The 18241-nt window shown below is 35.9% G+C and overlaps 1 protein-coding gene across 1 annotated transcript in view; it reads left to right on the top strand.

The window, feature by feature from the left end:
- Positions 1 to 18241, top strand: part of S6KL (S6 Kinase Like) — a 288054-nt gene that overhangs the window by 12179 nt on the left and 257634 nt on the right. The window contains exons 5-8 of the mRNA XM_069848898.1: positions 1589 to 1712; positions 4659 to 4766; positions 6604 to 6762; positions 14074 to 14162. Of these exons, the coding sequence (XP_069704999.1) occupies positions 1589 to 1712; positions 4659 to 4766; positions 6604 to 6762; positions 14074 to 14162 (480 nt within the window). The remainder of the gene's footprint in view (positions 1 to 1588; positions 1713 to 4658; positions 4767 to 6603; positions 6763 to 14073; positions 14163 to 18241) is intronic.

The raw sequence follows: 18241 nt of genomic DNA, 5'->3' as shown, positions 1-18241 counted from the left end.
TAGAGCGTTGGTACGTTTAACCAAAGGTCCCGGGTTCGATACCCGGCCACGGAACAATTTTTCCCTCGAAATTATTCAAATAAAAATGTATTTTATTTTCAAACGCAAAATACTAGTAAAAATGCAGCTTGTCACCAAATTGCAAAAAATAAATAAATAAAATAAAATAGACTAACATGAGTTTCTAATTCATTCAATTTTATATTAAACGTATTTAGCCTAGTTAAAAACCAAAATATGTAATATTAAATCGAGCAACATTTGTATCCAAAGAGAAAAAGGAGCAAAAACGTATTACGGCGAACGCCAGTAGGGGAAGTTATCCCCACCCGCGCCGCTCGGCACCTCGCTTGCCTGCTCTCTCTCTCTCTACTATCTGTCCCGCTTCGATGGATCACTGCCTACCACTATGTAATACGCATTAGACAATACGCATTAGACAACTGTCCACAACCACAATGCAATACGCATTAGACAATACACATTAGACAACTGTCCACAACCACAATGCAATACGCATTAGACAATACACATTAGACAACTGTCCACAACATGTACTGACACAACGCAACACAACACAATGTAATGTGGTTTTCATTAAACGACACTCACCTGTTAACTTTGCACGTCCTCGAAGTAACACAATAGTCTTTTTTTTCCCCACAGGTTGGACACTTGTAATGAGTACACGTCTTCGGTACGGATCATCACTACACGTGGTTACGTCTGTACACGAAGTTGGACACGGACACAATGAAGCCACCCCTGTAGTCAACCCCTACCAAGCGACATTCACAAGCCCACCAGTTTCTACCCACGCTATTCGGTCATTGTCCCCTTCTACAATACGTTATGGCAGTTCCCTTAAACATAAATAGATTCATTTTCCCTTCTACCCCCAACTCGCCTCGGTAGCCGAGAGGTGCGTTTAGGTTTAGTTACGAACTTTCTAGGATCGAATCTCCCCTCCTGCGAAGTCTTAAGAAAAAAAAAAGAGAGAGAGACATTAAGCAAGGAACAGAGAAGGAGAGGCTGGAGAGAGAGAGTGAGAGTGACAGGACGAAGTTCCTCTTTTGCTTCGTAGATGTCGTTACTCTTTTTGTTCCACTTTCCTACACTAGATGTCACCCCACCCTAAACCCCTATTTCCACTCTTTCCCGCTAGGGTGTGTGGTGAGCTTGTAGGGGAAAAGTGGAAAGGTGACGTGGGCGGAGCTTTGCGTTCGCCGTATTACGTTTTTCCCGAAAAAGATACAAAATCATCAAAATCCTAACCGTAATGAATATAGATGAAAGAAGTTGAAATTCTGTGTTCATACTCACCATTATTATGTTCTCAACGTTTGGCGAGAGTTGCTATTGTGATAAAAATTGTGTCTGGCAGAAAAGAGTGGGAACTTGAACCAAAATCTCACAGGTCCACGGGCTTTGTGTAATATGTAAATATACAGGTGTACAGATGGTATGCAACCAGTCTGTTGGTGCATAGTTACCATTAGGAGAGAACATGCCAGCATGCGAAGTGGATGGTAGTGTCAGTTAACGGAACCTCTCACTGATGGCCGTGATCTCTCCTCTGATGTTGCAGATAATCTCTGAGAATGCCGTGCAGCAGGTGAAGGACGAAGTGAGCATCCAATCCATGTGCGGACACAACCCTTTCGTGGTGAACTGCCCCTTCTACTGGCAGGGCAGGAAGCAGCTCTTCATAGGTAATGGCACTGTCTTAGTCCAGGTCCACAAATACAGTGTGGCAAGTTTCATAAATACTTTTATGCTCGACCATGCCGAAATGTAGTAATTATACACCTGGTAGCAGCCCTTTAATGGACCTCATTAAAGTACATCTATTCATTAAATTTCAGGTATTCCACCAATCAGAAAATACCATCGTAGCAATATGAAAGCGCAAGTATCAATTATTCTTGGATATGCAATCGAAAGACAACTAGTTCTGTTACTATAATAATTAGCGTTAATTGTAAATAATATTCAAATAAATTCAATTTGTCATCACATTTTTCAATGTCTAATTCAATTTCAAGGTTATATCAAGATTAATGTTTATTTTACTCTCTAGATTATATCAAGGTCAATGTCGACATTTGTTTCTCGGAAAAAATCAATACTTTCGCGTCTGCGCACATCTCACAATTTACGAGGTATTGCACAAGGTCAGTTCCGCTCCTCAGTCAGATAAGAATAACATGAATACTTATGAATAATTTCAAGTTAGAAATATGGTCGAGCATAAAAAGTTGTATGAAACTTAACTATAATGGTAATTAAGACGCTTGTATGAAAATTATAAAAAATTGCTTGCATTTGTTTCATAAACATACTTGCGTCTTAGTTACTACCATTATAGGCTCGTTACGTAATGTACTATAATATAACTCTAGGCCCAGTAGCAGGACTGGATATACCCTACGCCAAGCAAGGTCTCCTGCTCCCTATCGTGGTTTTAAAAACTGAAAATTAAAAAATATATTCTCCCAGTTTTCAAGAGTCACAGTGACTGATGTCATTCTGATTCTTTAACGACAGGTTCTTTTCGCTAATAACTGCAGATTTCATAATTGTAATGTTATATTTGCCTCTTTGTCTCTTCAATATTAAACTTGGCTCTGACTGACTGGACGGTGTGACTTTTGGTGTTCCAAATAAGTACTTTAGTACGATTCTTGACATCTCACAGTGCAGTCCCTACCCGGAGATCCGTTCCATGAATATAAGCAGTGAAAAATATAGTGGGACTGCGTTGGTGGTAATGCAACTTATGTGGGTACCTCTTTGTTACTTGTTAGCTTAAACAACAGGTTTAAGCCCCCTCACCACGACAAGGTGAATAATGACATCATTTTACTTAATGACAACAAAACAGCAACATATCAATGTGCAAGTTCAGGATCTACAAGTAGTAGGGGAGAGTCGGGTAGTATCGGACAGCGGGTAATATTGGACAGTGAGTTTCTTTCATCTACCACACGATGATTAGTACCTGATTGACATGGTTACGTTTCTGTGATGTTGCATAGAGAAACGTAACCATGTCATTCGGGTACTACCATATGGTGGTAGATGAAAGAAATGCACTGTCCGATATTACCCGTGTCCGATACTACCCGACTCTCCCCTATAATTGTAATATGAAACATACAAGTGGCTACAAATAAATTGCAGTGCGACATGCTATTGTGTAACAATAATTTATATGTAGAGTAATTTGAAAACTCTCAAATGTTGACTCGCATCAAAAACAGCAGAATATTCACAACATCAACTGTCTTTGAATATCTGACCACACTGACTTGAAACATTCCAAGATGTATCTCCACACGCACCTATACCCCCTACTGTTACATGAAGTCTATACTTTAATCTTTCACTTTGTGAAACATCAACTACTGTATCATCTATTTTATTTTTCATAGATGTACCACCACTGCTGAGAAAAACTTGATAAAACATTTCGATACATCATTGCACTACAGTACTATAGTGATTGCTGTCTGCAAATATTAGATAGTAATAGATTAAGCATAAGCGGAGCTTAAATTAAGTCTATTTGGAACATCCTGAGAGCAAGCATCAACAATACTCAGTCCACCATTCGACTCTGATAGGCTGATGTATATGGAAGCATGTAAACCGCACGGTCTCAGCCTATCAGAGTTGAACAACAAGCATCCGGCATCGGAACTTGAATCCGGTGTGGCTTAGTGGATAAAGCGTCAGCACTTAAAGATAGAAACCTGGGTTCGAGTCCTGGTGCCAGAGAGAATTTTTCTCCATTCTACTCATTCTTCATCATATGGAAACGCAGAATTACTGTACTGAAACTCCATATGTACTTCGGTACATCACCGTAATATGAACTTAACTAGGTTACGACCAGGCCTAGACTGAGGAAGGATAACAAAGAACGTTAACATACATGTTGTAGGAACATCGTGTAGCACACCCCCAGCTCTTGGCAAGTTTCGCCCTAATGTTAAAGTTAACAGTGGGAAGTTTCTTTCGGTATAAAAAATAGAGTATAGCAGATAGCAGCATGATAAAGAAATTAATTATCAATCAATCTTTATTGCAATCAGTAAAAGTTTACAGTAGTCAGTAACATAAATACAATTAATTACAAACAAATTAAAGAGAGATTAAAATGAAATGCACATAACTGTGTATAATGAGAGACTGTGTGTCACCTTCATGGAAGTTTTTAAAATCTTGCTTACATTTTTTTCACCCGAAAAATTCCTTATTCTTGGTCCCTCACCAGTTCTTATTCTTGCCCGGGTTTGATTCCCGGGTGGGGGAAGTTACCTGGTTGAGGTTTTTTCCGGGGTTTTCCCTCAACCCAATATGAGCAAATGCTGGGTAACTTTCGGTGTTGGACCCTGGATTCATTTCACCAGCATTATCATCTTTATCTCATTCAGATGCTTAATAACCTAGATGTTGATAAAGCATCATAAAATAACCTACAAAAAAAAGTTCTCATTCTTTGTTAATGTGTATCAAGACAATGATGGTCAATGTCTAATCTAAAAGGCTTTCTGCTTTTCTGTTCAGTGAATACTGAATATCCCTGGCATTTTTGACATTTGTTTTTCTTCTGTCTTCTGTTGGACTCAAGCTAAGTTGTGTTGTTGTTGCAGTGAGTGAGTACATGCCTGGTGGGGAGCTGCTGGATGTGTGTCAGCACTGCACAGTGCTGCCCGAGGAACTGGTGCGCATCTACGTGGCAGAAATTGCACTGGCCATCGGTAAGAACCCTTCAGATTTTATCGGAATCATTGTGTTGGAAGGACAAGGGGTACTCTCTTCAGCTTAAACATTTCTCAAATTATGGTGCATCAGCTTGTTTTATGTGACGAATTCCCAAGTTGTTGCGTGTGAACTAAGTTATTGGGTGGACACAAGACAATGCCTCATACTAGACCTGTGTGATGAACTTATATCTGAAACAAATTCCTCATGGTTATAAAAAATTAAGTCAATTAAATATGTTTTGGTCTCATTAACTTACAAAATAAATAGAAAATAATATATTTTTTATTGAAAACATTTCGGGTATTTGAAAACAACACATGTCCACGAACTTTGTGATACCCTAGCATCTCAAATATAATTAAACGTTTCTTTAAAATGTTTAGAAAAATATTGCAGTTCATATGGAAAATGCACTGTAAAAAGATATGAACGTACATTCAATATTTATTCAGCTACAGTGCTTTTGCTTCAGTAAAGTCTCATTTTATAAACCTTTGGATCAACAATTGGCTCTCTTCTCACAAAGGAAAAATTTTACAGTCTGTACAAAAGAAACCAAATGATCTGAAATGTACAAAAACTTATCCAGACATGTTCAAACATTTTTAACAAGAGCCAGAACAGGTCACATTGTCACTCAATTGTACCTACACCGATTTCACCTTTCTGATAATCCTACTTGTCTGTGGTGTAATAATCATGATGAAGATCTGGAACACATTCTTCTATACTGTCCATCCATAAACCACAAAAGAAGTAAATTAAAATCATCAGTACCAGTTGCAGAAGACACAGCCCTGCAGTATATATTGACTACACCCCAACTCTGGCTACTAGCAACAGGCATCTATAATGAATACCGATCAAAATACCCCTCATTTCTCGTGAAAAACAACAACTGAATAGACTACAGTGGACTATAGTGGACTTTATGTTGTCAGCAAACAGCTGGATACATTAAGAAGATTGATTGATTGAAAACTTATAGCTAAGACATGTGTAGTTTCTCAAATAATCGATTCAGTTAAGTTCTTGTCCCAGAGAATGTCTCAATTAATAAAAAACCTAGTTTTTATAGTGAAGGTAGGAAAGTGTGTATAGACATAATTTGTCAACAATAAAGTTAAGTGCGATCAAATCTTTTGCAAAGTTTCATCTGGGAGGGAAATAAAGCTCTGGAACCCGTGTTGTAGATTTATGACTTGTGAAAGAACCCTATTCCTAGTAAAGGGCTGTAGGCAAAATTTGTCTGATATTTCTTGCCCATGTTGAATTTCAACACTGAATAATCTCTGCAGATGTCGTTGCTAAATAAAACACTACTATATATAATTTATTTCCAAGAAATAGTCTGCCCAGGCATCCTGGGTTGCCAAAATCACAGAATAACACACATATAAGAATAATAACCATTACAGTAAAATAGATGAGTCGAATTGAAACATGAACTAGGAGCTTAAATTTAAGAAATAATAAATTTGTACATATATTGTAACAATCACACACTAACGGATAGAAGGGGGGGGGGGAATTATGATATTCCATATAAATGATTTTTCAGAATTGCCACAGACCCTTTAATGCTAGAAGTAATTATTTTTGGAATGATGTCATGGATTCCAAATGTTTTGATAGTGTTTACAGTTGATCGTGGGATAGTGCCCCTCGCTCCAATAATTAAACCATGTACTTCCCAGGTGCCTTCCATCTGATATTTTTCTCGAAAATACTTGATCACCACAAATTCTGACAGGCTGTATCGGGATCTAATTCTGTCAGCTGCCTGTGTATCGTATAAAATGCGATTCATGACAATTTCATCTTTTGCAGATTTCCTGCACAATGCTGGTGTGATCTACCGGGATCTGAAGCTGGAGAACATCCTCATCGATGGGGAAGGCCACTTGCGACTGGTGGACTTTGGGTTGGCCAAGTGGCTGAAATACGGGTCTCGAACCACGACCATCTGTGGTACAAGGCAGTACATGGGTACGTGATTGCTGCAACATATTTCCACTCAGAATAAAGTAAAATGCTTCTTTTCACCTAACACAGAAGATGACTTTAAATAATACAATTGCCCTGTACCATCGTCATAATGTTATTGTGTGGGTTGAATCAAAAGTGTCAAGTTGCCAGTAGTAACACAAGAACAATGGACTGCCAGCTGAAAACATGTAGAACGATCTCAAAAAGACAGTTATGTAAAAGAAGTAGGCCGGGATGAAATTTTAGAAGCAATTTTAATGAATATAAAATTCAGTGCTTATTCTTATTGAATTTGATATTCCCAAGAAACTAGTTCGATTAATTAAAATGTGTCTCAGTGAAACGTACAGCAGAGTTCGTATAGGTCAGTTTCTGTCAGATGCGTTTCCAATTCACTGTGGGCTAAAGCAAGGGGATGCACTATCACCTTTACTTTTTAACTTTGCTCTAGAGTATGACATTAGGAAAGTCCAGGATAACAGAGAGGGTTTGGAATTGAACGGGTTACATCAGCTGACTGTTTATGCAGATGACGTGAATATGTTAGGAGAAAATCCACAAACAATTAGGAAAAACACGGGAATTTTACTGGAAGCAAGTAAAGAGATAGGTTTGGAAGTAAATCCCGAAAAGACAAAGTATATGATTATGTCTCGTGACGAGAATATTGCACGAAATGGAAATATAAAAATTGGAAATTTATCTTTTGAAGAGGTGAAGAAGTTCAAATATCTTGGAGCAACAGTAACAAATATAAATGATACTCGGGAGGAAATTAAACACGGAATAAATATGGGAAATGCCTGTTATTATTCATTTGAGAAACTTTTATCATCCAGTCTGCTGTCGAAAAATCTGAAAGTTAGAATTTATAAAACAGTTATATTACCGGTTGTTCTGTATGGTTGTAAACTTGGACTCTCACGTTGAGAGAGGAACAGAGATTAAGGGTTTTTGAGAATAAGGTGCTTAGGAAAATATTTGGGGCTAAGAGGGATGAAGTTACAGGAGAATGGAGAAAGTTACACAACACAGAACTGCACGCATTGTATTCTTCACCTGACATAATTAGGAACATTAAATCCAGACGTTTGAGATGGGCAGGGCATGTAACACGTACGGGCGAATTCAGAAATGCATATAGAGTATTAGTTGGGAGGCCGGAGGGGAAAAGACCTTTGGGGAGGCCGAGACGTAGATGGGAGGATAATATTAAAATGGATTTGAGGGAGGTGGGATATGATGGTAGAGACTGGATTAATCTTGCTCGGGATAGGGACCAATGGCGGGCTTATGTGAGGGCGGCAGTGAACCTCCGGGTTCCTTAAAAGCCAATAAGTAAGTAAGTATAAAATACAGCGCTACAGAGGATGAAAGTAGTGTGGTCAGCAGTGAGACTGATGGCTGTGACAAATAGTCCCTAGTTGTCCCTCTGTGACCAGGTATGTTTGTTTTATCACTAAAACCTTGTCCTATATTAGGGTTATCACCGTTCACTTCAGCGATTCTGTGCCTTATTAGTAGATGTGAATGTAACTTGAAAATAAAATTTTTTGTTAAATGATTAATGCCGTTACCATCCAGAGAACACAGGGGAGGGGAAGTGGAAACTCTTGTTACTAGGGGTGTGATTTTATGGTGATTATTTTACTCTTATTTCGGTGATTAAAATGTAAATATTTCGTGAAAAAAACAAGCAATTCGTGCATATTTCTCACCCTAAAAAAAACTTAAAAAATTATAATAAAATAACATACTTAAAATTATTATTGAAACGATCTCTTTGGAACTAACAAGAAATTGTTTACATTGTTAATTAAATTCGTAATTCAATTTCACTCGACTGTAAGGGGGTGACAGCAATGTCTTCTTGTCTCACAAAGGCAGTTGTTTCGGGAAAGAGAAATGACCATTGTGTGGTTGTGCTGATACCTGGAAGTAGTCCCTGAAACTATGCATACATTGTTGCCAGTTGCTACACGCATGTAATGCTGAACGATCAAATATATAGAAATGTCCATGTATATATTTTATAACAAATAAAATTTTTATCTTTTATTTGGAAGAAAGAGTCATTTTTCTTACGAATTCTGTATAAAACCTGTTTTTTTTGTTGAAAATATCGTGATTATGATGTAATTTCGTGGACTTCTATGAATTACGCAAAATTGGCATCTGTTTCACTTGATTTTGGACTTTCATTAAGGGATTTGTATTTCTCATGCATAGAATTAAGCTTTTAACACATTATCATACCAAAAATCACACCCCTATACCTTACACATTGTATGCTTGGCAGTTATTTCCCTATTCAAGTGAGAAGTTGTATATGTATTCAAGAAGTTACCCTGTTTTTAATGATTTCTATTGTTTGCAAGTTTGTGTCATTCTTATCTGCTGTTAGAACATTTTTTCTCTCTTTCTCAAAGGTGCTGTAAACTAGATACTCAAAATTCAACTCACTCCTCACAAGTTATCACATTCTTTCAGGAAACACGTAATTGAAAATGGGACAATAATTCTTGTCTCCGTCATCTTGGCTTTGTTTGTTCCTTGCCACTTGCTGACCTGTATAACCTCAGCTTTGACTCTGTGTGCCATGCTGACCACACAATCAAGTAGAGCCAATTTGAGCTTGTCCTCAATGTTGGTCCAGAGATATAACTTCCCCTGTCCACACCTGTGGAGTAACGGTCAGTGTGTCTGGCCGCGAAACCAGGTGGCCCGGGTTCAATCCGGTCGGGGAAAGTTACCTGGTTGAGGTTTTTTCCAGGGTTTTCCCTCAACCCAATACGAGTAAATGCTGGGTAACTTTCGGTGCTGGACCCCGGACTCATTTCACTGTCATCACCTTCATCTCATTCAGGCGCTAAATAGCCTGAGACGTTGATACAGCGTCGTAAAATAACCTAATAAAATAAAACATAACTTCCCCTGCAGTGGCTCAGTGGTCAGTCACGCAGGCGGTCCAGGTTTGAGACCCTGTCAAGCCTGGGATTTTTCTTTGTTGAAAAATCCATAGTGAGATTTGTGATGGATAAGGTGCAGTTGGGGTTTTTCTCGGGTTTCACCCATTTCCCCATATTAGCCAACTACATCATTCAGTCAACATTCCTTCATTTCGTTATCCCTACATAGCATTCCCCTATCGCTGGTTGTCGATGCGTGGAAAGGGCTGACCTAGGGACGAGTGGGGTTGCCTGCTCGAAACCTGGGCATGCAGTGAACCTTAGTGTAGTCAGTCGGTGTGATTTGGGAATGCACCTAGCTTGAGAGTTAGTGCAATAGATCTTCACAGATTGCAGTGCTGGATCATAGTGCCTCCAGTGAATAGGGATTATAAAGAATGGACACTTCGCGTCGGTACCTTTGATGTAGCCAGACTGATTTCAATGACCTTCAAGCCAGCTAGAGCATCAGATTCTGCTTTCTCCCTAGAGTTGGCGCTGACATCACACCAGCTAGCAGTCGACACAGCGGAAATATAGCACATAATTAATACATCTAGGTACATTATGTACTCAAATCAAATAAATTGGATCCATAAAATAATAAATCCGTCATTAACTGTAATGTCTAGACTCTAGAGTTCCTTTATAATGAGAGTTGAGACGTTGGCCCCAACAACAATTAAAATATGTAATGATTTGATAGCGCTGAAAATGGAAAAACAAAACTCTTACGAGAAGTAAAACCATATACCTACATTATATTATATACAAATATTAAACGAATTCGATACTTAATTTTATAATGTATTATATTATTTTATAATATAATGTATTATATCTGAAATATAAAATATTATTATTACAACTAATTTGTCACTGAGAAATAAGGAAAAGCTGTTAACTTGAATTTATTTGAAGCAAAGCGTTACTGGATTGTGCAATAAGGTAGGCGATGTTTGGATCCTGTGCCTTAACTCTATTTTCAATTATTATCTTAGCGTATGCTCGATTACACTACCTCTAGCGCTTGAAAGTGGAACTAGCCGCTGGTGCACAGAGAAACAAAACACAGGAAAATTCGCTCAGTGTCCATTCTTTATAATCCCTATTCGCTGGTGCCTCCTTCTAGAAAATTCCATTCCCCTACACTGCATTAGGTTATAAGCCGGGATTAAAGGGAAAAGATCAATCTTCTTAATGTATCCAGCTGTTTGCTGACAACTAAAGTCCACTATTAGTCCACTATAGTCTATTCAGTTGTTGTTTTCCATGAGAAATGAGGTGTATTCCATGCTCTGTAATGTAAAAAATGAGGCTAAAAAGAATAAATTCCATGTAGTACATTTAGAGACCGAGAATTAAAATGAAAAGGCAACATTAACGAAAAAGATATAGACACTAAAAATTTCACAATGGAACTCTAGGTCTTTAAGAAACAAAATAGATTTATTAAAGCAAGAAGTTCAGGACAAAAAAAAAAAAGAAAAGATAAAACAGACGAAAAGGGAAGGACAAATAAACAAAAAATAAAATGTTATTAAACTAGGCAAGTGTTTCACATTGTGGATAAAACTGTGTAATCACAAAGCTAAATTCAATGGTATATTTTTTTACACTATTCATTTGCTTAAGAAGGTTTAAATTTTTTTACGTAAATAGTATTCTTTTAGAATTATTCTGTTTTGCAATTTTTTATATTGTGGTTGTAGGAGAATTCGTCAGAAAATTCTGGGATATTGCCATCAATGTTCAGAATTCAGGACAAAGGTTTCCATTATAACTCTTTCAGTAAGAGACTAGTGGCATCTCTAATACGATAACCCATTTATTAGAATTTACTTATTAACTGTGTCTATGCATCATACTTCAGTACACTGTTAGAAATGCTCTAACAGGGAACGCAATAGGGAGGGAGGGCTTCTCTCCTTCTTTCTGTCACATGATAAGTAAGGCTGTGCCACAGTGCTCTGCTATTGGCTGTTTTTATAGACAGGAGATTTGCAACAGGGATTAACTAAATATTTATTTATATTATGGCAAATTGGGGACTTAAACAATGAGCTATACATATGTGGCACTACAAGGAGAGCATTTAGACAAAAAGCAATAAATGTATCCAGTTTGAACTTTATGAACTACAGTATGTTGGTATGTAGTTGTAAGAACTAAAAGAGGGGATAGAAATTGAATCTTCTGAGATGAGATTGTTGAAATCTTTTGCATGCTACAGTGAGAATCTTTTAAAATTATTGCTTTGCAAGTCAGCCACTTTTTGGCGCATCCTCCAGCATCTCTTTCTATGAACTCATGCTGCCAGAACACTTCACCCTTTTAAAACACAGATATTACACATTAAATAAAATAATTACTTAATTCGGTACAATACTCAACCTCCTCACAGAAGGTACTGAATGTGTTGCCTGTTTTGTGTGGTGCACAGTCTATTAAGAAACTACCATTTACACTGCAATAATGCTCCTGTCTCGTTAAGTTTTCTTCTGTCAACACATGGCATGTTCATTCCTTGTACGATCATTCACATAACCTGTATCTCAAACTTATTTACTAAATATAATATTGTGCAAATCTGGCTTTCAGGTATAGCTCCCTGTGAAGCTTACTTGAATATAATTTCAAGGGAAAAATTGTCCCGGGGCCTTTAGCTGAGCACGCCAATGATCTATTGACTGAGCTACCCAGGAACTGTACCAGACGCCGGCTCAATTTTTCCCTTTATATATACCCAGTGGTGGCTCGTGATAAAATGTTACGGGTGTTCACAATTTTGTGTTCCAAAACTGAAGAGAATTTGAATTCGTATGTTTAGCCTAATATGAAATGTCATGATTCCAATGTTTCACTATCGAAAACCCGTATAAAATAATATAATAATAATGATAATAATAATAATAATAATAATAATAATAATAATAATAATAATAATAAAACCCAGACGCTTTATTTTCAATTTTTTCTGGTAAGTCAGTTTACCCAGTTCTTTACTGTTCAAACTTGCTTGAACAGAGTTCATTGTTTACGTTTGTTAAAAGTTAATACATATTTACAAAAGCGTGTGTTCAGTAGTACATTTCGGTTCACAACACACTGATACACTATAGCCTATACCAGTACTGTAATCCCATTCGCATAGATTGATTACTATAAATACATGCCAGTAAATATTATTCTTAAATAATATACGAGTGCACCACCATACAGATATTTAAATTCATACCACTATTACAGTCAGCCAGCACGTGTTTGAAAGCCAAACTATGCTATTATTTTAACACTAAAGTATAGTAATTCACAAACTACTCTCTCGTGGCAGCACTGTAAACACATCCACATAAAGTAAACGTTCCGACAGTGAAAAATGCTGTCACCTACAGGCTATAATACAGACTATTAAATTTCCTCCTTGAGATGTAGAGCATGAACGATAGGCATCGATGCACCTGACATCTGTAGGATAGATTCACTATTCACTTAATGCTTTGTGCTCTTGACGTGTTATAAGCAGCCAGCGAAAGACATTTTCTCCCGCGCATGCGTGAAATTCCTGTAACCTTCTTGAAAAGAGCACGGCATGTACGTGAACACATGTTGCCAAGTTTACATAAGAAGTTTATGCAAGATGCGGGAAGTTTAAAATACTCGATTCTGATATTATACATCCTCACTACGTCAATACGGTATTAAATAATAAAACTAGTCGTGCATTAATGGAAACAAGGTGTTCACATGCTCTTGTGCTCTTATTGACTCACCACCACTGTATATACCTCAAATTATTTAAATGTAATATTGTTTTTCGTGATGGGATTGGACTGTTAGAAAATTTACGACAGAATTTTTGCCTTCTTTTGTTGCACGTTTTCTGGCACCTAATGTACGCCTTCAAAATGTATATACAGTGTCGCAGTGAATAGCTAAGCATTGCACAATATAACACACTACTTCACTCATGATTGATCAGCCCACAGTTCGAACAGCTCAGAGGGGAATGCAATGAAATGCTGTGAGTTCTCAGAGGAGATGCTGAGATGCTAACTTGCAAGAGGGTTGCACCAGTAAGCGGCCAACTTGCGAATCAGTAGTTTTAAAACATTCTCACTGTATATTCATATGAATAAAAAGAGGAACAGTGCTATAATAAAGAATATGTGCAAAATCAGTACACATTCTCTGGGTGCTTGAATGAATATCACAAAAATTGTGTGTAATCATATGCCAAGTGGATATAAAATGAATTGGTAACCAGTAACTAGAAGAAATAATTCTCTCCTGACAGGTCATAACATTTAATCTTGTGTTAGGTGGTCATATGGCTTACCAGTCAGAGTTGTGTGTGTTGCAGCACCAGAAGTGTTGAGCATGGAGCCGTACGGACACGCGGTGGACTGGTGGTCCCTGGGAGTGGTTGCGTGCTGTCTGCTCACCGGAGAGGTAGGGCATCACATAATTTGTTGTTGACTGCTAGTCTTGTGGGTACAGCTAGTGATGAAAATTTTCCTGAAAATTTTCCCTTCTTGAAGTAGATTTTCTAGATTAATGGTTTGCTAAGTTTTATAATTTTACTGATGTAATTATAAATTTTCCTGCTAATTTTTATCTTTTATTAAGCAGTTTTTTTTAGCCTATTGGTTTTCATAAGTTTTGGAATTGTGCTGATATAATTATAAATTTTCATGAAAATTTTCCTCCTATTAAGAATTTTTCTTTTAGGTTATATGTGATTCGGAAAAAAATCGTTATTTAAACATGTGATTCATGAAAAAAGTCGTTATTTAAACATGTGATTCATGAAAAAAAGTAATTATTTAAACATGGATTCATGAAAAAAAGTCGTTATTTAAACATGTGATTCATGAAAAAAAAAAAGTCGTTATCTAAACATGTGATTAATGAAAAAAAGTCGTTATGTAAACATGTGATTCATTGATTTTGTTAAGTTTTATAATTTATAATTGTGCTGATATTGCTCACCTCTGATCCTGATTTGTAGATGAACTAATTACTACTTAAATAGTCATTATTTACAAAATACCTTTTTTGTGTTACCGGTACACAATCACGCAATTCAAAACAGAAATCAGGGTTAAAAAAATATATGTTATTTACAAATTAGCTACACGAAATGGTTTTCTTAAACAATTATAGACCACATTCAATATAACGTGGAACTTTGTGCTTTCTATTGGTATGGGTGACTGATTGAACTATCAATCAATCAATCAATCAATCAATCAATCTTCTTAATGTATCCACTGTTTGCTGACAACATAAAGTCCACTGTAGTCTATTCAGTTGTTGTTTTTCACGAGAAATGAGGGGTATTTTGATCGGTGTTCATTATAGATGCCTGTTGCTAGTAGCCAGAGTTGGGGTGTAGTCAATATATACTGCAGGGCTGTGTCTTCTGCAACTGGTACTGATGATTTTAATTTACTTCTTTTGTGGTTTATGGATGGACGTATAGAAGAATGTGTTCCAGATCTTCATCATGATTATTACACCACAGACAAGTAGGATTATCAGAAATGTGAAATCGGTGTAGGTACAATTGAGTGACAATGTGACCTGTTCTGGCTCTTGTTAAAAATGTTTGAACATGTCTGGGCAAGTTTTTGTACATTTCCATTCCAGGTCATTTGGTTTCTTTTGTACAGGCTGTAAAATTTTTCCTTTGTCAGAAGAGAGGCAATTGTTGATCCATAGGTTTGTAAAATGAGACTTTACTGAAACAAAAGCACTGGATAGAGATATCACTTGAAGAGGTCTTCTGTTCTTCAAAAGTTAACCTTAAGATTATGCCTAGGAGTACCAAAAACCACATCAACTGTTGCCCTAGAAATTGAATGTAATATTCAACCACTATATATTACAAAACGATCTAAAAATACATTTAAAATTGGGAGCCTCATCCAGATCTCAGATGTTCTTCAAACTGTCAGATGATATCCTGTGTAATTTCTATAAAATAAAAAAAGAAGAAATACCAATCTATATCACAGACACACTCATTGCTAAAACTCCAGTTGTAAATGAAATTCCTCCATGGAAATGAGTGAGTCCAGAACATAGCATACAAATTCCAGGAAATCATTCCAAAATGATTCTCCATACATTCTTAAGTTAGATGCCATGGAACTACTCTGCAGCACATATAAGGATCACCTTCAAATTTATACAGATGGATCTCTAAATCCTAATAATGGGACATCAGGAGCAGGGTATTGTATTCCAAAACATCAAGAAAGTTATTTCCTACCATGTTCATCCTCCTCCAGTCTTGACACTGAATTGCTAGCTATTGATGCTGCTCTTCAGTGTGTTACTCAAATTTCTGAAAAATCTATTTGCATACTTACCGACTCCAAGGGGGCTATATTTAGTATGATTGAACTATGACTATGTTACAAAAAATAAAGTGGGGAGAGCATCATGAACCACACAACATATTTATTATAATGTTTTCCTCAGCTAGTAATAACTAATAATTTTTAAATGTTAAGCTTTTATCAACTCCATGTTGAGCTACTACTGTTGTGATAGTTTAGATTAGATCGGTCAAATTGTCACAATATGATATTACCAGGGACATGTTCAAGGGAAGGTTTACCATGTTTCAACTCCCATCCCTTTAACTTAAAAAAAAATAACATATTTAGATTTGAATATTTTTTTATCCATTATCGTTTTCCCTTCTCTAATTTTTCACACAATGTACATCGACATAAGGCATAGTCCTCCTACCCCTCCTTCAATATAATCCCTGTGCTTGGTGCCGGGGTATGTTCGAATTATAACAGTGCTATCTTTATTATAGAGACCTGCCGCCTAGTACCGACCTTGTAATGAAATGAAGCTGACATAGTATGAAATTTAACTTGTTATAAAACATATTGAAAAGGTTGTTTTGACAGTTCTGCAGTACAGATTTGAATATTGTGTATTGTCGATTTTAAACGATTTTAAGAGCGGTATTAAGACATTCGTTAGTTTGAGTTCTGACTTTATTGTGAACCGTTCATTTAACATTTTGTTTATTTCACAGTTCATATTTTTAATATAAATATATAATAATATTAATAAAGATACCGTTATATAATAATAATAATAATAATAATAATAATAATAATAATAATAATAATCCCCCCTTTGACAAAATTCTGTGTATGCCACTCAACATTTTTTTTATTTTTTTTATTTTTGTGCACGTGTGTGTGTGTGTGTATTATTTTGTTTTGTTTTTTTTTTTAATTAGAATTGTCGCAAAACAAACATAACAATGGTATTGCTTTGGTGTCTGTCACAGCCATCAAAGTTCAGACGACTTATCACTTTCTTTTGATAAGCTGATGACTAATGAGTAGGATCACCATAAAACGCTGAATATACACATCAATGCCAATAAATAAAACTACAGCAATCTGTGAAAAAAGTAATTTTTTGAATATGTGATTCGGAAAAAAAAGTCGTTATTTAAACATGTGATTCATGAAAAAAAGTCGTTATTTAGACATGTGTTTCATGAAAAAAGTCGGTATTTAAACATGTGATTTATGAAAAAAGTCGTTATTTAGACATGTGTTTCATGAAAAAAAGTCGTTATTTAAACATGTGATTCATGAAAAGTCGCTATTTAAACATGTAATTTATGAAAATAAGTCGTTATTTAAACATGTGATTCATGAAAAAAGTCGTCATTTAAACATGTGATTCGTGGAAAAAGTCGTTATTTAAATATGTGATTCGTGAAAAAAAAGTAGTTATTTAAACACGTGATTCATGAAAAGTCGTTATTTAAACATGTGATTCGTGAAAAAAGTCGTTATTTAAACATGTGATTAATGAAAAAAGTCGTTATTGAAACATGTGATTCGTGAAAAAAAGTCGTTATTTAAACATGTGATTGGTGAAAAAAAAGTCGTTATTTAAACATGTGATTCATGAAAAAAAGTCGTTATTTAAACATGTGATTCATGAAAAAAATTCGTTATTTAAACATGTGATTCATGAAAAAAGTCGTTATTTAAACATGTGATTCATGAAAAAAAAGTCGTTATTTAAACATGTGATTCACGAAAAAAATTCGTTATTTAAACATGTGATTCATGAAAAAAAGTCGTTATTTAAACATGTGATTCATGAAAAAAGTCGTTATTTAAACATGTGATTCATGAAAAAAAATTCGTTATTTAAACATGTGATTCGTGAAGAAAAGTCGTTATTTAAACATGTGATCCGTGAAAAAATTCGTTATTTAAACATGTGATTCATGAAAAAAAGTCGTTATTTAAACATGTGATTCATGAAAAAAAGTCGTTATTTAAACATGTGATTCGTGAAAAAAGTCGTTATTTAAACATGTGATTCGTGAAAAAAGTCGTTATTTAAACATGTGATTCAAGAAAAAAGTCGTTATTTAAACATGTGATTCGTGAAAAAAAGTCGTTATTTAAACATGTGATTCGTGAAAAGTCGTTATTTAAACATGAGATTCATGAAAAAGTCGTTATTTA

This window comes from Periplaneta americana, chromosome 15 (genome assembly GCF_040183065.1).
Source record: "Periplaneta americana isolate PAMFEO1 chromosome 15, P.americana_PAMFEO1_priV1, whole genome shotgun sequence".
NCBI lineage: Eukaryota > Metazoa > Arthropoda > Insecta > Blattodea > Blattidae > Periplaneta > Periplaneta americana.
Note: the sequence above shows the minus strand (reverse complement) of the source record. Positions and strands in the feature narration are given on the sequence as shown.